We start from the raw sequence: 21,584 nt of genomic DNA on the forward strand, positions 1-21,584 counted from the left end.
CTCAAGGTCGCTGCTGCAAAACTTGTTGCGTTCCACAGAGGTGCTATTGACGGCGATGGACGGCGAATCCATTTGGACTGGGGGACTGGCAGTCTTTAGTCGTCTATTGCCTTCAATGTCACAGCAAACCCTCAAGTTCAAACTGTATTTGTTTATCAAATTTGTATTGCAAAATTGTTTTAATAGTTTTTAATTGATTATTTAAAAAATAAAATAAAATAAAATTGCATGTGCTCCCACAAAATAATGACAACAAAAATTCAACTATCTATATGTTAAAAAAAAAAAAAAAAAATTTTTTTTGCAAGTAATTATAAATGACTAAAAATTTTATTGATTGATTGCATATGTGTTAACCTGATCTTTTAACAGCTTTTTATAATTTGTCTACATTTAATTAAATTTTTAAATAAACTACTTCAACTTAAGAAAATAAAATACAATTTACTTTGTGCCCCCAAATATTAACAAATATTCAAATATCTCTTTGTGTAAAGTATGTAAAAAATAAAAAATAATATTAACAATAATATTTTTTAAAGTATTTTAAATAAAAACATTAATTAGTAATAATAAATTGTGAAGTAAAAATATAGTCATTTTATTTATGGTCCACATTATACTTGCTTTAACATTACTCTTTTTTTCTTTAAACATTTATTTTTCTTAATTTATGTACATACTGTATATTGTCATGATTAATCTTTTTAATATTTATTTGTAATGATTAATTATAATGTTTGCCTCATTTTATAATGCCATCTTATATTTAATATCATTTAAACTCTTACTTTCATTTATTCATTTAAATTGATAATATTCTCTTATAACTATACTGTACTGTATAAGTCTTTCGGTCATAATCATGTGCCAATTCCATTCTTCTGCTGTGAATTTAAAATGAGTTTGTCACTAGTGAACACCAATCCTTTAGAACTGGGGAGGGCTAGTAGAGAATGAACGTTCATCACTGGCAGCCAAGGGGTTAATTTATTTGAAGTTGTGAAGTCCTTTGGAATCATTTTGAAGATTTAGGGCCATAAAAATAAATTTGACAATTCAAAATCAATCTGAAATGTAATTATTTGTATTACAACTCGTAGTCTAGGGAAGTTGGGAAGTTGTGTTGAACATAAATAAAAAACAGAATACAATGATTGTCAAATCATGTTCAACCATGTTAACACAATGTTCCATCTTCATTAGAATTGGGGTTGTCTTTTAGTAAAATGAATGAAAGAGTTACAGTACTATGAAATTTTTAACAGGTTACCTCAAACCATGACAATGAAAATAAATATATGCAATCCTTTGTTTAACTGTGAAAAAAAAAATTCCCATGGTTCTTAGCAGGTCAAAGGTGATCTAGCACACCAGCGGACCAATCATAGGACAGCATTTATACGAACACGTTTGTGTGCTAGGGGGGTTTGAAGATGACATGATGGGAATTTTGTTGTCCGGTAGGAAGTTCATGTCCAACTGTGCTTTCCTTCTTCATGCACACGTGATGGAATGAATGGAAGACGTCTTTCCCGGCCAGTCAAATGCTTCATTCACGCGGTAGCCATGGCAACAATTAAAACGTGTTGAGGGGTTCTTTGTGGTGGCTTGCTTGGGAACGTCTCTTTGCTTTTCCTTCTTGTACAAACCGACCCCACGCTTTCATTTGCTCAGCGCACAAACACACACAAACGCACTTTCAACCCCCCACACACCCACAAATGCGAGATTGGGAAAAATCTCGAAGGAGAAAAGTACACTACTCCATCTTGTCCATATGTGTGTTAGGGGTGCTTCTCGGCAGTGCCGGTATGATATTCTGATAGTATGATAACCTTAAGCCAAAATATCACTGTATCTTGGTATTGCAATTACAGCCCTAAAATGTGTTACTTTACGATATCTTTGTTTAAAAACAAACAAACAAACAAACCATTTTTTCCATTCAACAGGATTTTTATTTTTCAAAACAATACAATGTTAAGTTTAAATAAATTTTAAAACATATATACAATGGTACCTCTACATGCAAAGTTAATTCGTTCCAGGAACCTTGTTTGTAAGTCGAAAAGGGCTAATGTTGAGCAGGCTTTTCCCATAAGAATACATTATAATTAAATTAATTCGTTCCACAGCCAAAAAACCTACACTAAATCCTTAATAAATACTGCCGGTACTATTACAAATGGCAATTACACATAGCAAAACAAATACATTGTAAATACAAATCAGAATAATAATATAAAAATAATATTAATAATTCCTGTAATGTAACAAATCAGGTTCTAATGGGGCGGACTTTTTTTTCTTATGTACCTGAACACTCCGCGTGAATGACGTGACAGAGAGAGAGAGCGGTGAGGTTGAGAGTTTACTTTGGCTTTCAAAGTTTTCTTGAGAACACCATCAACTGCGGCGGACATTTGGCATTTTGTGTTGGATAAGTTCTGAAATAAATTATAAAAACCTGACGAAGCCGGTGATTTATTTGGCGATCTTACCACAATTATGATTGTAAACTTAAGTTATAAATACTGGCCAACGATGGTCAGAGGGGGACCGTCCGACTTCGTGGAGATGTATTGTTGAGCCAGTTCAATGATGCGCACCCCACGCACATACTTTTCTATAATTTGCATCTGCATTTCAATGGTAAGCGTCACCTTTTTTTCTTGTTTCACCACCTGTACCAACCTTTTTGAAACCTGTGTTGATTTCTCCCACGAGACAATCAGCCGTCTGTCTGTCTGCGATACTGTCATGTCGTCGTATTTCAAGCAAGTCGTCGGATGTAGAAACAAATGGTGAGTCAAATTATACGTCGGATGTCGAAAAGCTCGTGTATCAAAGCCATCGTATGTTGAGGTACCACTGTATTCGAAATAAAATTAAAATAAATGCAGTCCTTTAGGTGAGCCTAAACCCATGGCCACGGCTCAACATTACTACCATCAGAACAAAAATATTTTGAATTATTTTCCATAAAAGTCACGTGTGTATGACTTGTATCATGTTTACATTATACACACACTCTCTCCCTCAACACAGACAGTTGCCAGAGAGAAAAAAACACCACGTTTTACCACCGCTAGACACCTTAAACACGCTAGAGTTAACTCTCGTAGCTGGTGGGAAATGTTCATGAATGTTTACTAACCTTTCATTTTGTATAAATGCGAAATCATATTGGAGGTATTGCCTCCTCGGCATTCACCCTCCGCAAACATGTTTTACATGTCAGTTGGTCCTCCTCCTCTAAGCCGCGGCTGTCTGTGATTTTTCTGTAGCCAAATATTTGCAGCGATTTCATTTTCTTCGATAAGGGAAAAAGTTGAGGAGTTTCACCTCCTCTAGCCATCATGTAGCACAGCTGACTCACTGACACTGAGCAACAACCGGTGGGGGACGGTTGAGTCTTACAGCTGCAAGCATTTTTGGGACATAAAAAATAGCTAATACCTTAGGGATGGTATGACGGAAAATTTTTGCGGTTTTGAAACCGTTTTCATACTACGATATACCTTGAAAACAGTAATCGGCACATGTCTAGCTGCTTCAAACGATTATTTTGATAGTTTACTCATCACAGATTATTTTTGCGATGACTCACTGGCATATTTACATTTTAGTTTAAAATGTGCATTGGAAACAAAAACAGCACTGAGATTAGTCTGATTATCCATACTGGAACTATGTAAATGTCTTAAAAGCCAACATTTGCAAAGATCTCATTATTCATTGAAAGGGTAATAACCTGAATGAAATCAGATTTTTTAAATAATAAAATAAATGTAAAAATATATTTAATATGCATAGGCAAGGCAAATATCTTTGTATACCACAATTCAACACAAAGTAATTTAATGTGCTTTACATCCCATTCAAAAATCAATTAGAATGAATCAATAGTCGATAATTACTGTTCTGCCCCCTTGTTTTCATCTATAAAAATATATGCAAAATACATGAAATATAAAAAAAAACATTAATATTATGTTTCCTTTTTAGATTCAAAATATACAAAGTAAAAATGTGGAGAATTTAAGAATAAATAAAAAGACAATATTTACCATTTTTTTCTTTTTTGTTTTTGTCTTAAAAGTGTTAAAAAAACTACCATAGATAAAAAAGGAATACTTACTGTTCCCCCTTTTGTTTCTAAGCAGTTTTTGAAAATAGATGGATAAAATAAAAAATGACCATTTACTATTAAAAGCGAAGATAAAGAGGATTATACAATTTTAAGGTCAACGATGTCTCTAAACAGTTAGTCAACTCAAAATAGTTGTCAATCAATTTGATAATTATTTGTAGAAGGTCAATGTAGTGTGTCTTTCAAAAAGAAAAAAAATGCAACAGAAACAGCAAAAGAAAAATATGAAGTACAACAAAGAAGAGAAAAAAACTGAGTCCTAGTAAAGGAAGAATGAAAAACATAAGTGTGTGCAGGCATGTGTGTCACGTGAATGCGTGTAAATGTCAAACATGACACTATGACATGTCAACACATATATCACACAAAGTCAGCTTGTCCTTGAGGTGCTCCACTCTGAAGGTCAACAACATTTTGACTCTTTTGCTGTCTATTCAACACACACCACTACCCGCGCACGCACACTCTTAATACATCTAAACATTCACACACACGCACACACAAGCTCCAGTGTGTGAGAGGGGATAAATGGAGTGTCAGTGTGCCACTTCCTGTTCTTTCACTGCCACTGGAGCATCCATCTCAAGAGGAGACATTCACACACAACTACTGATTCTCTTAAGTGCACACTTACTCACACAAAAACTGTGATATAAAAACATTGTTTTTCGTGCTACACTTTTCCCGTTTCATCCAAGTCTTCATTTAACTCATTGGTTGCCACTAACGGCGACGACTGGGATGGCTGGCAGCAAGTGAACGGATGTTCATTGGCTGCCACCCTGCATGTTCAAATGGATTTCTAGTGACAAACTAATATAAAATTTACTGCAAAAGGATGAAAAGGGCACATGATTGGCACATCGTCAATGGCACTGAAAGGGTTAAAATGAAAAGATTTTTTTTTTTTTTCTTTCTTGATGATTTTCTTTTGTGCCATGACAGAAATGTGTTTAGTTTCTCATCACGCATGTGAGAAGAATGAGGAAATAAATGAAAAGTGCTGATGTGTGACTGCATTGTGCTGACGTCTCATCTCTGGAGCACGTTAATATGCGTCTAAACTCTATTTTTGTCCTTGAAGACGAAAAAAGGGGGGAAATATTTGTAATAGAATATGGACTGTTGGGATGTGATATTTCAGCGCCCTTGACTCAATGGCTTTCATTGACGGCGATGGACGTCCAATCCATGTCAAATAGGAGGGTTGTCGGTGAATGGTCATGTTTCAGTGTTACTGACGAAGATATACGTCCTATGATCCAATCCATTTGAGCTTGGAGGGGCTAGTAGTGCTGAGTAAATAAAAATCATTTTCTTATTATTTTATTTTACATAATTTTTTTACTGCATTTATTTATTATTATTTATTTAGTATGGCTCAGCATTGCCTTGCATACTACTTGTGCTGGGTTGTTGGGGCCAAGGTTTATTAAATTGACACACAAGAAACCTCAAAATCAGGGATTCCCCATGATTTTTCTAATGTATGCTGGATGGATTTATCGAGCAGTATGGCCTGGCGTTGCTTGGGTGAAAAAGTGAAAATTGGCATTTTCTATGCTAATTTTTGGAGTTTCGAATTAATTTTCCACTCTAAATGGAGGCCTACAGAGATCAAACCAATCTAAGAACACTCCCAGACACATCAAGTACAACGGTGTAAAATTTTGTCAAAATCTGCCAGCCGTTTCGGCATTCATAAAACACGAAAAACAAGCACTCTCGCCATTATAGAGATTAAGATAACCAGCAGAAATTAATCCCTTGTTAAAATTATGGAAAATTGTGCTTTTTTTTTTTTTTTAATCCTACATTTTGTTGTTGAGTACTCAAAGTCTTGCCTGGTGCTGCCAGACTATTCTCCCTGTATTTTTTAAACACTGTGAGAAGAGTCTGGGACCCATCTCCTTATTGGCCTCTCGAGCACGAACGAAATAATCCGTGCAATCAGATTCGTCTTCTTGCGTGACGTCGTCTCCACAACAACACAGATGGCGAATGGGAGAGCCGAGAATATGTTCCAATCCGCGGTAAATTCAGTTTTAAATGACCAAAAACTAGGGCTGTCAAAGGATTAAAATTTTTAATCGAGTTATTCACAGTTTAAAAATTTATTAATCCTAATTAATAGCAATTCAAACCATCTCTAATATATGCCATATTTTTCTGTAAATTATTGTTGGAATGGAAAGATAAGACTCAAGATGGACATAAACATTCAACATACTGTACATAAGTACTGTATTTGTTTATTATAACAATAAATCCACAAGATGGCATGAACATTAATAACATTCTTTCTGTTAAAAGGAACCACGGATAGAAAGACTTGTAGTTCTTAAAAGATAAATTTGAGTACAAGTTATAGTAATTTTATATTAAAACCCCTCTTAATGTTTTCGTTTCGTTTAACATTTGTAAAATTTTCAATCAAAATAAAAACTAATAGCTCACCATTGTTGACATCGCCGAGCGGTGACGTCACATCGGGCTCCCTGCCGTTCTTCCACAGTGTCTTTAACTACGTAAGGTAGTGATTGAAATACACCATAAGGTGTCAATGGTGAGTTTTAAATTAATTAGAGATCTAGCCAAGGCAAAGTCTGAGTAAGTTTTATGTGTATTTTGCATAGCTATTTTGATTGGGAATGCCAGTTCTCTTTGCATTGAACGCTTTTCTTTTTGTGATCATTATTTTTTTTTTAGAGATAGGAATATTATTTTTGTTGTGCTTTCACTAAATGATACTGTAGCGACTTAACTGTTCTGCCCAAATGCATGATGGGAGGTTGGGCAACCATGACTGTCAGTGGTGGCTGCAAATGGTATACAGTATGTTCTGCGTTGTGTTCAATTAAGTGTGTTAAGAAAAAGATCGTCCCTGTAAGAGATGGTAATATTATTATTGTTGTACTTTCACTAAATGATTCTGTAGCGACTTAACAGTTCCACCCAAATGCATGATGGGAATTTGGGCAACCATGACTGTCAGTGGTGGCCACAAATGGTAGACAGTACGTTCTGTGTTGTGTTCAGTTAAGCGTGTTAAGAAAAAGACCACCTCCTGTCATTCTTCCCTATGTCGTTCGCCACAGTACTTATAATGGCTGTGAAAGAGTTGCCAAAGCGCAAGCCATTAACAGGTGCGGTCCAATGAACGCCTGTGTCCATTCGCATTTCTCTGCCTTTTCGCTCCCTATGTGCTAAAACGGCATCATTGTAAACTGTTTGAGACAACGCATGAACGGGTCATTCCGTGCGCGATAAATTTGACAGCACTACCAAAAACGCATCGAGTCGCTAAAACCAAAAGTCCGTCTCGCACTAGCCATGTTGAATGAACCTCTACGCTCTCCTCGTATGTTTATTCCCTCGTGCTAGTTTGTGGTGGCTTTATCAACGGCACGTCTACCCGTCACTGATTGGTCCACTCCGCTGTCTGTTGGCTGTGGCTTGCTCCACCCTGGGAATTTGATCCGCTGAACAGTTGCCAGACTCTAACAGCGCTGAGTCTGGTGTACCAGGCAACTCAAAGCCACAACGTATCATCATAGCACAATTTTAAATTGGTACAGAAAACCGTAAAGTTTGAAAGCCAACTGCAACATTGCAATTGACTTTTGCCCAAAAGACACTATCAGGTCACATTTTCTATGCTAATTTACGGAGTTTCGAATTAATTTTCAGCACTAAATGCAGGCCGACAGAGATCAAACCCAGCTAAGAACACTCTAACAACACACTAAGACCGCAATTGGAAACACCTCCCAAGGTGGTGGAAAATGAGAGGGCTAAGATCCTGTGACTTCAGGATACAGACTGATAAGATGGTTGTGGCCAACCAACCGGACATTGTGATCATGGATAAGCAACAGAGGACAGCTCTTGTGATCCATGTAGCCAACGGTGGCAATAAGAGGAAAAACAACACGAGAAACTAGAGGAATACCAAGGGCTCAAGGAAATGCTGGTGAGAGCCTGGAAGGTCATAGAAGCACTGGGGGGCGTGCAGATGAAGTGGCTCCAGCAGATACCTGGAGATACATCAGATATCTTCGTCCGGAAGAGCGCAGTCCTCGGAACAGCAAAGATACTGCACAAGTCCCTCAAGCTCCCAGTCTTGAGGACACGAGCTTGAGACGAACAGCCACCCACCCTACCGGGGGGGATGAATGGAGAGTGATACAAGAGTCTAAGAACACTCCCAGGCCTCTGGTAGAAAACCTGAGCTTGAGATGAACAGCAACCCACCCTAATAGGGAGATGGGGGGTTGGTGTGGGGAGAGTTTTATATATATATCATCTAAGCTCCTCAGTGGCAAGGCACCAGGGGTGGATGGGATCCGCCCAGAGTTCCTAAAGACTCTGGATGTTGTGGTGCTGTCGTGGCTGACACGCCTCTACAACATTGTCTTCGCTTTCCGTTTTCGCCTCACCGTGTAAAGGTGAGGACATTCCTCAACACAATCGTTGTGTCTTGGTGTTGAAGCGTCACCATGTAAACGGCCCCTAAATCAGGGGTGTCCAAACTATTCCATATAGAGCCACAGTGGGTGTACGATTTCATTTCAACCAAACAAGAACATACCTTTTACCTGCAGTCAGGTGCTGCTTGTTTTAGCAGAAACCTCATCGATTAAATAGTCGGGGCTGGATCGGTTGGAACAAAATCCAGAACCCACAGCGGCTCTTGAGGACCGGTTTGGAGACCCCTGCTCTAAATTGTAAAAGTATGAGGGTAGGCGTGTATTGTCTCCTTGTGTTCTGCGATTAGCTGACAATCAATTCACGGTGTGCCCTGGCTGCTGCCCGCAACACCCGTGAGGATAAGCAGCAGGGAAGATGAATGAATGTTTTAAATCAACAATAGAAACGTTCACATTGATAATAGAACATAATAGCATTAATTTTTAAATATAATAATTTCAATTGTTTTAAAAATTCATGTTAATTAATTTTTTTTTTTTTTAATCGGTGACAAGTTGACGATCAGAATCGGTCATTCGATTGCTGCCATCCTCTCCCAATTCAAATGGATCTGACATCTTTCCCCCTCAAATGTAATGCAAAATTTAATTAAAAGACGAGTTCCAACAAGTTGATCAACGAGTTTGTCCTTCTTGATTTTGTTGTTGCTGTGCTTCCGACAGCTCGTCGTCGTTGTTAGTGTAACGCTTGTTGGTCTCCGCTCACTCGTCCTTCATCATTAGCTCAGCCGCCGTTTCAATATTTAAATGTCTCTGCGACCATTCGTCAATGTCCGCTCCCTGATGGAGACGCTATCTGATTGCGGTGCCTCCGCTCAAGAGGAAGGGGGTGAATGCCGTGCGGGAAACACTGCGAAGGAAGTTGCCAGATTTATTTGCTGATGGCCGCCGTTGATGTGAAGGACGTTTATCCCTGGCGCGTTTGTCGGAAGGATGCCGTCCGATTCGGTGGCAGCATTAAAATGCATGAGATAGAAACTTGGAGATAAATGCTGATGGTGGAAAAAAGGGGATGGATGACTGGTCGCAATATATGCACGCCTGCGGACAATCTCCGCGCAAGCTTGGACGAACATGTGGCACCAAGCACTTTTCACACTTCAACACATCTAGCAACACTACAACACATTCATCCATCCATCCAATATCATTGCTTAATTCCAGTCAGTTCTTCAATCCATTCAGTCATCATCTCTTCAATACATCATACAGTCATTCCTTTATTCGCCAATTCACTTATTGACTGACATTGTTAGCGTTATATGTCCAATCTGTTTTGACTGGGAGAGGCTAGCAATGAATGATCGCTGCCATCCCTCCTAGTCAAAATAGATTGGACATATAGCGCCTTCGGTCATTCCATATATCAATCCAGCCAACCGTTAAAATTGGCATACATATGTTTTTTTTTTCTTTCTGAATTTATTTCCAAATTAGAGTGGAAAATAGGTATTTGGTCACCTACAAACAAGCAAGATTTCTGGCTGTCAAAGAGGTCTGACTTCTTCTAACGAGGTCTAACGAGGCTCCATTCGTTGCCTGTATTAATGGCACCTGTTTTAACTCATTATCGGTATAAAAGACACCTGTCCACAACTTCAGTCACTCACACTCAAAACTCCACTATGGCCAAAACCAAAGAGCTGTCGAAGGACACCAGAGACAAAATTGTAGACGTGCATCAGGCTGGGAAGACTGAATCTGCAATAGGTAAAACGCTTGGTGTAAAGAAATCAACTGTAGAAGCAATTATAAAATGGAAGACATACAAGACCATTGATAATCTCGCTCTATATGGGGCTCCATGCAAGATCTCACCCCGTGGCGTCAAAATGATAACAAGAACGGTGAGCAAAAATCCCAGAACCACATGGAGGGACCTAGTGAATGACCTACAGAGAGCTGGGACCACAGTAACAAAGGCTACTATCAGTAACACAATGCGCCACCAGGGACTCAAATCCTGCACTGCCAGACGTGTCCCCCTGCTGAAGAAAGTACACGTCCAGGCCCGTCTGCGGTTCGCTAGAGAGCATTTGGATGATCCAGAAGAGGGCTGGGAGAATGCGTTATGGTCAGATAAAACCAAAACAGAACTTTTTGGTAGTAACACAGGTTCTCGTGTTTGGAGGAGAAAGAATACTGAATTGCATCCGAAGAACACCATACCCACTGTGAAGTATGGGGGTGAAACCATCATGCTTTGGGGCTGTTTTTCTGCAAAGGGACCAGGACGACTGATCTGTGTAAAGGAAAGAATGAATAGGGCCGTGTATCGAGAGATTTTGAGTGAAAATCTTCTTCCATCAGCAAGGGCATTGAAGATAAGAAGTGGCTGGGTCTTTCAGCATAACAATGATCCCAAACACACAGCCATGCCAGGGCAACAAAGCATTTCAAGGTCCTGGAGTGGCCTAGTCGTGGAGGGAGTTGAAAGTCTGTGTTGCCCAACGACAGCCCCAAAACATCACTGCTCTAGAGGAGATCTGCATGGAGGAATGGGCCAAAATACCAGCAACAGTGTGTGAAAAGCTTTTGAAGAGGTACAGAAAACGTTTGGCCTCCGTTATTGCCATCAAAGGGTACATAACAAAGTATTGAGATGAACTTTTGGTATCGACCAAATACTTATTTTCCACCATGATTTGCAAATAAATTCTTTAAAAATCAAACAATGTAATTTTTAGTTTTTTTATTCCACATTCTGTCTCTCATGGTTGAGGTTTACCCATGTTGACAATTACAGGCCTCTCTAATATTTTCATGTGGGAGAACTTGCACAAGTAGTGCAATTATTATTATTATTATAAAAATTATTTGCCCCACTGTAATGTATCTGCCCCTTTATACACCCAAGTATTCATTCATTCATGTACTCTATCCGTGCACTTTTCAGTACCACCAGTACCTCGTCGTTTAGTTAGCAAAGTGTATAAAATCTTCTTGTCAAAGGTAAAATTAGTCTCTAAGCATCTGGACAAGCGTCATCCAACTTGCTTTGGATCTAATTGAAACAAACGAGCGATGACTTTTCTGCCGTATGCTGGCGAGTGCCAAGGAGAGCATAACTTTAAATATTATGATTTCATGCCTGAAAGAATTGTACTTAATTTCACTACAATTAGTTACCATTGCTGGTGGTGTTGTTTTTTAAAAAACTTCAAATATTAGGTTTTTGAGGCAATAAAGGCTTTTTTTTTTTTTTTTTAACTGCTCCGAATCATTTTTGAGTACATCAAATATTTAAAATTCTGAGACTTGTGAATTTTTTTGTCTGTGTGTGTACAGAGCAGCCACAGCGAGCTTCTGGCGATGGAAGAAAAGAAAACAAGTTTGCTTGGCCGAGTTGAGTCGCTCAGGAGGAACTCTGAACAACTACCGCCAAACTTTAACCACAAAATACAACAACTCACACACAAATGGAAGCAGCTGGAGGTAACAAACACACAATTGCTGTGTTATATTTCTATTACTATGACTTTTTATTGAATATACAGGTAGTCCCTGGGTTACGACCAGGGGTCGCGTTAACCGAATATTTTCCGTCGTTGACCGATTTTTTAAAACAGTGACGGAAAAAACTGAAGTCCATCCGTCATTTTGACAGGTTGCAATTCACACCCCAGACCACAGGGTGGCGAGTGAGCATATTAATTAGCTATTGTCTCTCTTGATGCATGACGTCGTTGGCCTTACTCTGAAAAATGTCAAGGCAACTGAGTGTCCGAAGTTTCTTCAAAAAGCCCCAAAACGACGATGGTGTTGATAAAAGAGGTGAAAAAACAGGGACTGCACAAGCGGGCACGCAACTCAAGTCCGTGTGCACCAGGAGGAAGGTGTGAAACTACGTTCAGGCCACAGCAGGTGAACTATTAATTTCATTGTTCCATATGCTACATATGGTAGGCTACCTACCTACTGGGGCCACAGTCAGCTGTTTTTGTCACTGCGGAGAAAAAGTGACATATTCATCTGCTTGATGTGTGATGGCACAGTGTGGATTCTCTGTTAAGCTTGTTCGGACAGAATATTAATTTAAAATGAATGAAAACTAAATACTATTGAATATGTTGAAGCGGTATGCAATGTTAAGAGTCTTGTTAGCTCGAATTGCTGTGTCCAGCTGCTGTAGCTCTGGTGCTCTCTGTGAACTCTCTATTCAAGCGCGCGGCTCTTAAGTGTCTCTCTCACGTGACTGTGTCGTAGCCGCTAACGCGCTCGGCCAAATGGACACACAAGTACGGAAGGTGAATTATGCCAAACAAAGGGTCACCACAATGTCATTATCATCATTTTAAAAATTTAAGTGACGGGTAAAAATAGGTTATGACCGGATTTTTATGACCCTGTCAAAATGACAGACAACGAAAAAGTCTAGCGCAACCTCTGGTTACGACGTACCCAACTTGCGTGATTTTGACTTTACGACGCCTCGTCTGACATTTTGTCTCCGGTCAATTTTTTTTTTCAAGTCGCGTAATAAGTACTTTATTGTACCTCACAGTATCTTACTTTTGTATTATTATGAGTTTTTCTGTCGCGCAGCAGAGTGAGAGAGAGAGGGGAAAGATTACAGCTTAGCTTGCTGACTAGCTAGGCCTTAGCTTCAACGTCTTGGCGAGGACAGTACAATGACATGACCTATGATACACGTTTTTGGATAGTTACTATGAGATTTAGGGGGTGTTTAGAGGTACCTAAAGGGTAAATTCCAACTTACGCGGAAATTCGGGTTACATCACCGTCGTTAGAACGAAACTCGTTCGTAACTCTGGAACTACCTGTAATATTAATCAATATAATATACTGTATAATATTTTAATGTCATATTCACGCACACTCACTGCTCATGCTAGACTTTTTTGACATCCGGCCAGATGCTAGCGTGTCAACTTCACACTTTGCTGTGTTCTGTGTGAAAGAAAAACTCAGTCTCGTTTTTTTTTTTTTTTTTTTTAATTTTATTATTATTATTATTTTTTTTTTAATCGCACCATTTTCACCTAATTGGTGCTTGAAAGTATATCGCTAAATCAAGGCCAAAAGTATTGTAATCTGAAAAAAAAAAAAAAAAAAAATCACTTTCAGATATTTTTTTCAAGTATATATATTTTTTCACATTCAAATATTTTATCTATTTTCCAGCTTGAGATACAGTGGGGAGAACAAGTATTTGATACACTACCAATGGGTTTTCCCATTGGCAGTGTATCAAATACTTGTTCTCCCCACTGTAGATATATACAGTATGTATGTATGTATGTATATATATTGGGGCTGTCAAACGATTAAAATTTTTAATCAAGTTAATTACAGCTTAAAAATTAATTAATCGTAATTAATTGCAATTCAAACCATCTATAAAATATGCCATATTTTTCTGTAAATTATTGTTGAAATGGAAAGATAAGAAACAACACGGATATATACATTCAACATACGGTACATAAGTACTGTATTTGTTTATTATAACTAGGGCTGTCAAACGATTAAAATTTTTAATCGAGTTAATTGCAGCTTAAAAATTAATTAATCATAATTAATCGCAATGCAAACCATCTATAAAATATGCCATATTTTTCTGTAAATTATTGTGGGAATGGAAAGATAAGACACAAGATGGATATATACATTCAACATACGGTACTGTATTTATTATAACAATAAATCAACAAGATGACATTAACATTATTAATATTCTGTTAAAGCGATCCATGAATAGAAAGACTTGTAGTTCTTAAAAGATAAATGTTTGTACAAGTTAGAGAAATTTTATATTAAAACCCCTCTTAATGTTTTCGTTTTAATAAAATTTGTAAAAATTTCAATCAAAAAATAAACTAGCAGCCCGCCATTGTTGATGTCAATAATTACACAATGCTCATGGGTGCTTAAGCCCATAAAACCAGTCGCACCCAAGCGCCAGCAGAGGGCGACAAAACTCCCCAAAAACACAAGTAACAAGTTGGCATTGCACTGTGCTGTCATTTTAATCTGTTTGAGCGGGGCATGTGCGTTAATTGCGTCAAATATTTTAACGTGATTAATTTAAAAAATTAATTACCGCCCGTTAACGCGATAATTATGACAGCCCTAATATTATGACAGCCCTAATATATATACATATATACTATATATAATTTATTTTCAGTTTCAAAACTGTTGGCTGTGTTCTGCGTGGGGGGGCATTGCCTCGACGAAAGGCGTGTTGGCTTGTGAGAGACAGCCTATCAAATCAATCCCAAATGATATTGTCGTCAGGAAACGTGGGTACTTTGATGGATTATGACTCCACACCCTCTCATTTTTTTGATACATGTAGATAAAGTAATGCTAAGTGTGTGTGTGTGTGTGTGTCTGTGTGTCTGGGGGGGGGGGGGCTTTAGTAAGTCATTCTAGACAACTCTTTTTTGATGAATAAAAATTGGAAAATATGCCAGATTGTTGACTTTTACCTGAAGAAATGACGTGTCCAAAATCCAAACAAAAACACGAATGCAGTGCAGCATTGCGTTTAGAATTGAAATCCTCACAATTGCATCCTCATCATCTGGACAACCTGCAGTTGCAGGCAGATAGGTAAGAAATCCTCTCTAGCAACAATTATATACCGGAACACCGTTCCGGTATATAATTCAGGGGTACAACGGGACGGAGCGGTGCTTTACTCCCGAAAATATGACGGCAACTTTCAAACCTCCATATAAAAAAACAAAAACAAAAACCTGCCGGGCTGCCACACACGCATCTGCAAGAGGAAAACAATCTAATGTCAGATTTACAGTACATACACAAGCATTAACAACAAGCCTACTAAAGTGCTTGTTTGTGAAGCGTCATCCATTTCCACAGATGTATATTATTTATTTATTCCAAGGAGTTGTCCCAGCGTGTTTAATCGGAATCCGAGGAGACAGTCGACTGACTTCAATGTGCGCATGCGCGCAGCACACTACCCTGCCTGGACTCCAGTTGTCCGTTCAATTAGCTTACATACTGACATGTGATCAGCATGGATAGTTAGCACTGATTGGTTCAAATGCATGTGTTTCTGGGACAACAAAAAAAGAAAACAAAAAGAACAAGCTTGTTGAATTAATGCGACAAAAATGGGCAGTGCAATGGAAAATCGATCAGATCTTTAAGAGAAAAGGAAAGAATTGAAGAGGATTATCTAATTTTATTTTCTCTGATGGGGAAGTTCAGAACATCTTTCATGTTGTAATGCCTCACCCTAGAAATAGTGAACAGAAAATTCAGTTGTTGTTTTTTATATTAATTTATAAGCTATATGCTGTCCTTAAACATAATATAATTTTAAAAAATTAAACTTTTTAAAAAAATTAATTTGGATATATGTTCTCTAATTTTAATCATAAATTATACATTAAGGATTACATGCAGTTCTCGTGACTGAACAAAAATAACTAAAGTGAGATTGAACACAATAAGGTTTTAAACTTTTTTTTTTTTTTTTTTTTTTTTACTGCTGTGAGTTGTGAGGTCCAGAAATGCTTGTCTCAAAAGTGATACATTTGGCAATATAGCTAATGTGCACTTTGGACTTATTTTTGTTCATTTACATTTGTTAGGCGGCTTATTTATTTCCTTATAATATAAAAGGGTCAATATTTGCGTTACCTTCGAACGATATTCCATTTCACTATGCATAATGTAAGTCATTTGTACTTATTTTCTTTTTTTTTTTTAATAATATATAAGTCGATGTTTACATTATCTTCAATTTTAATGTACTGTACATCCTATGTTCTTAAGTAGTTAAAATTGAGGCTTTGCGTTTAGATGTGAGGAAATAAGGGAAAAAAATAAAAATTAGGAGATGGAGGTGGCGGTTAGTGTATGGTGCTTTTGTTAAATGTTATTTAGGACATCGTTGAAAAAATCCAATTTTGAATGAAAATCAGTTTGTCATGTATGCCTTGTCACAGTATGTTTAATGCAGTAGCCCAAGGCATGTGTAAAACCTGTTGTGTTTTATTGTGTGTTATAAGTATAACTGCCAAAAGCGTTTCTTACCATTTCTGTGGTTTTCGGAGGTTTGACACTTTAAAAAAAAAAAAAAAAAAAAAAAAAAAAAAAAAAAATCTGACTCTATGGCAACTTTTGTGTCAGGCAGTTCTGGCAAGAAATTATAGCCACTTTCACCCCTGGATAAAATTCAGTGGAAATTAGAACTTAGAAAAAACTTTTGAGACGTTGCGTTATCCAGAAAGACATTTTTTATGTGTCTACTATGTCAGAAAGCTTTAGGTTAGGGTTAGTTTAGGTTAAATATGTTACCGTAATTTGGGTGAATTTGGAGAATAGAATACTCACCGAGCACGCACAAATACCCACGGAAACTCAAGAGTGTTGTCAAACACTTGCCCTAGTGGTTAGAGACTTTGAACACACCCAAGTGGCAACATCACTATGATGCACCAGGCCGTGGAGCAAAATAAAATGAAAAAAAACAAATTTTTTTTTTTAATGAGAAAATATGAAGCTCGTTTATCAGAAATTAAATCCACAAATAAGCCGCTTTATCATAAAAGCCGCAGTGTACAACAAATGGAGAGAAAAACGTAGCGGCTTATAGCTAGAAAAATATACAGTACGTAGGATGACAAAAAGTGTCGAGCGAATACGACTTCTCGGCTTGTCTTCCCAGCTCGCAAGCGGTTGCCAAGTCTTGGCGCGAGCACCCTAAGAAGTTTAATCAGCATCTGCTTACGGAGGCGGAAGAGCGACCGTTCATCTGTTGCCGCCGTTTCATTTCCGAGATGGAAACGTGTTTGCTTACACGTGTCTGCCACTAAGTCGGCAGCGCTGCGCCATCGGGACGGCGGCGGAGATGAGACGTGCGCAGATGGCGTCGGGGGCGATGACATCCTCGACGAGTCGGTGCCGCTCACCCAACGGGAGACTTTTTTTTCCTCCCGTTTGTTTCTTCCCGGGAACAAAGCATTGCCGCCGCCTTTCATCGTCCTGATGAGACGCCGCCAGCTGCGCGCATTGGAATTAATCGGCGCGGACGAACCCAGTGTGGAAGACGCACTTCGGAGCCGCAGAGACAATTTCGGCACTTTGGTGTGAAGTTTAATGCTAGATGCTACCTTATCCCCACGCTCTGACATTGCAGAATCACTGTGCGAAAGTTCACCTAGATTTGACATTTATTTTGCGACACTGAGTTCTGAGTGAAAGGCTAAGTTTAAAAGCTACAGTCCGCAGAAAGATCAGAAACAAATGGGTAAAGTTTAACACCACTTGTTCCTTAAAGCTCTGTGTTGACTGTGTTGGAAGCAATTGTGAGGTATTAGTCAGATATTGATGTGATTGATGTCTGCAAAATGCGTTGTGTCTGGTACAAATGTTATCGATTTATTTTTAACACAACGACGCAGGACAAGTGAGTGCTAAAACATTCTCCTCTCAACCTGTCACACATCAGTCAAGTGATTAATTTTCTACGCCATAGCCTGACGTGCACCTCCACGAAATCCTGTCTACGGGCCACGTCAACGTGTGGTGAAGTGACATCAATGGACTGCTATTGGTCCGCTCAGACTTTTGTTTCCGGTTCAGCGTGAAATCATCGCCATTTACAAACCAAACATTCTTGCACTACACTCAAAAATGGACCAAGCCGACGAGAGGATCATCGAAGAGGTCCGCAAGTACGACCACCTGTTCAATATTTCGTCAAGGCATTATAAAGATTATAAAGAAGCAATTCGTGGAAGGAGATTGCTGAAAATACGGGCCGGGAAGTCAGCGAATGCATAGAGAAATGGAAGAACCTCCGAGACAAGTATGTGCGTGTTCCAAAGCGAATGGCCACATGAAGCGGTGACCCAGCCGGTCAAAAACTGCCAGCTTTCTATTACTTTATGTCATATTTTTGGTGGGTGCACTTTACCATTTATTTTGTACATATGTTTGCTGTGAGTCTTGAAGGGAATAGGTACCGTTCTCGCACACACCATATAATTGTTTGCATTAGTCTAACACATTCATCTAACTATAGTTTAGGCAGACTTCACTCCATGCCCTTGGACACAATAAAGTGAATCACCTTATCAGAGCTCATGAGGGGGAAATGGAAAATGGTATCGTTTCTCGTAGGCACCGTCTAACTGTTTACATTACTCTAACACATGTAATATAATTAATCAGGGAATAGTATCATTTCTCATATTTACTGTAGGACTGTACTATTTTAACACACACCTAATATAAAATAAATAGCACACCATAGTTTAATGAAAAGAAGCAGAATAGATACACAACGCCATCTTATCACAGAAGCCCAACGTGTGCGTCATTAGCAAGATTGACGCACCAACTCTTGCAATCAGTTCTCCCAAACACCAACAAGGACAAAGAGCAGCGCGCCTTGTCCTAAAACAAGTAGAGCCAGCCCTGATAACAAAGTTGATAGCAGGCGCTTGGGACGTCAAGACCAGCGTCGGTCGCTGTGGCAACCACGTCCCATCCACGGATGAACCTAACCGCCCAAAACCAGCCACAGAGGGATGGCCCCGAAACAACACTCAGCCACACCTTTGGCCCGGCCTACAGATTCCGCCACTCGGAAACATTTTCTATGTAGCCTTGTTTTGGATCCAGACTTGTTCCTCCGTCGTCTGTTTTTGCCTTGTTTTTGACCATTGTCAACGAATAAATTGTCAACCTGTTTTCGATGACCCTTCTTCAAACTTTTGGAACATGGAGTCAGTACAAAGGGTTAACACAAGAGGTGAACACGCAGAATATCCGCCCTCCCGGTTGGCGCATGGAAGTGGTAAGCAGCGGAGCACCATTTTCGTTCAGCTGTCGCCGTTTCCGTGTGGCTTGGCCGGGGGGCGGATTCCAACAGTCTGTGACTAGTTTACATTTACACTTCAAGTATATGAAGACTAAAGCACAGGTCTGTTGTCAAAAGAGTTGTTTTGATGTTTAATTTTCAACAACAGACAGTTTACACACTTGATACATCATCACTGATTGAGAGTGCCTCGGTGGTTTGATGATAACGGGTTTACCATCAAGCCTTCCAACGCAGTTTGGGAAGTTCCATAGTTGCCAGAAACCTGCTATGGCTTCCCACTGGCTGGTTGTAAGAGACGGCAAAAAATCGAGCTGGAGGGCTGTCCACAATGCTTTGTAGACCTCGGCCAAAACGCTAGACACGGTGCCCGACGCCAGTTTGAAGCTAGGCGCCACAACTTGCTGGCTTCCACCCGAGGCTAGAATTCGTAATGTAACTGCCAGTCTCTCTGCGGCATTCAACAGTCAAACAGATCACCTCCGCAACCGTCTTCTGTGTCGCCTACGCCTCAACATTTGTATGATCAACATTTGTTGTTCAGTGTTGATGAGCTGAAGATCCACATTCGAGCGTTCAATCTCCGTTGCCATTGTCTGACTGGAAGAATACTAAAGGAATTCAACAAGAGTCCCCCAAAACATTACAAATACAACGCCACACCTCTCTAGTCGCATGGCGGTGAATTACAGAGCAACGCGTTCCCTTGACAAAGAACTTCGAATGCTCATTGATGACGAAGGGTTATGCCGTCGCTACGCCGTTACCGCAAGGCAGAAGCATAAATTAGGCTTAAGGCTCAGACGCAGCCTGCTTCACTTCCTTGCTCCATTAAAGCATGTTTCTAGCATAGTACAGTGGGTAGCCAATGTGTGATGAGTATGAGATACAGTCTTGTATCCTCACATAGTAGAGATGTGCCGATTGATCGGGTCCGATCACGTCATTTTGAAAGTATCGGAATCGGCAAAAAAATATTGGCCATGCCTTTTTTAAATATATATATATATATATATATATATATATATATATATATATATATATATATATATATATATATATATATATACATATATATTGATTAAATTGTTTTCTAATTATATTTAACGTTACAGACATAATATGTTACACTCATCCAATCTTTAGTTTAGGCTTAAGGTAGGGTTATCAAATTTATCCCAATAACGGCGGTAATTAATTTTTTAAAAAATGTATCACGTTAAAATATTTAACGCAATTAATGCACGCGCTGCACGACCCACTTACGCATTGTCGCGCTCAATCTGTAATGGCGCCGTTTTACCTTTATAGAGAGATAAAAGGCAGCGTAAAATGAGTAGAGTGAATTTTGGCAGCCTTTGGAGCCTTTTTTTAATTGGCTAAAGCCTTACAATCCCTCTCTGTACGATTAGAAATATCATGGGAAGCAATGTGGGGAAGCAAGGTATCAATTGATCTTTTTCTTAACACCTTATGTTATTTCCCAACGCAGAGAAGATATATCAATTGGTAGCACTACGCACAGTCATGGTTCCACTTCCCATCATGCATTTGGGCATGGCTACAGTATCATTTACTGAAAGCTCAACAAATACACTAGATGGCAATATTTAGTCACAATTTACAAAGTCAAAAGTCTTTCTATCCGTAAATAATGTAAATGCCATCTTGAGGATTTATTGTCATAATAAACAAATACAGTACTTATGTACTGTATGTTGAATGTATATATTTGTCCGAGTTTTATTCATTTTTTTCTTAATGCATTGCCAAAATGTATATGATCGGGAAAAATTATCGGGAATAATTGGAAATGAATCGGGAGCAAAAAAAAAGCAATCAGATCGGGAAATATCGGGATCGGCAGATACTCAAACTAAAACGATCGGGATCGGATCGGGAGCAAAAAAACATGATCGGAACAACCCTATTACATAGTATTAGTTAAAATATTACTGGCATGTGAAAATGTCTTGACAACGACTATTTCGCCTACTTCCATGAAATATTGCGTTTTATTTGTTTTTAGCCCCTTTTACGCTCCGAAAAAATGAAATTCTGTTTTTTCACTTTTCCGCTGGGATGCATGTGATCGAGTTCTTGTCTA

General features: G+C 38.8%; 1 protein-coding gene across 2 annotated transcripts in view; it reads left to right on the forward strand.

Annotated features, from left to right (window-relative positions):
• akap6 (A kinase (PRKA) anchor protein 6) overlaps positions 1 to 21,584 on the forward strand; it is a 182,208-nt gene that overhangs the window by 123,906 nt on the left and 36,718 nt on the right. For both annotated transcript variants that reach the window (XM_057858801.1, XM_057858800.1), the window contains exon 16: positions 11,935 to 12,081. In XM_057858801.1, the coding sequence (XP_057714784.1) occupies positions 11,935 to 12,081 (147 nt within the window). The remainder of the gene's footprint in view (positions 1 to 11,934; positions 12,082 to 21,584) is intronic.

The sequence above is a fragment of the Corythoichthys intestinalis genome, chromosome 15 (genome assembly GCF_030265065.1).
Source record: "Corythoichthys intestinalis isolate RoL2023-P3 chromosome 15, ASM3026506v1, whole genome shotgun sequence".
NCBI lineage: Eukaryota > Metazoa > Chordata > Actinopteri > Syngnathiformes > Syngnathidae > Corythoichthys > Corythoichthys intestinalis.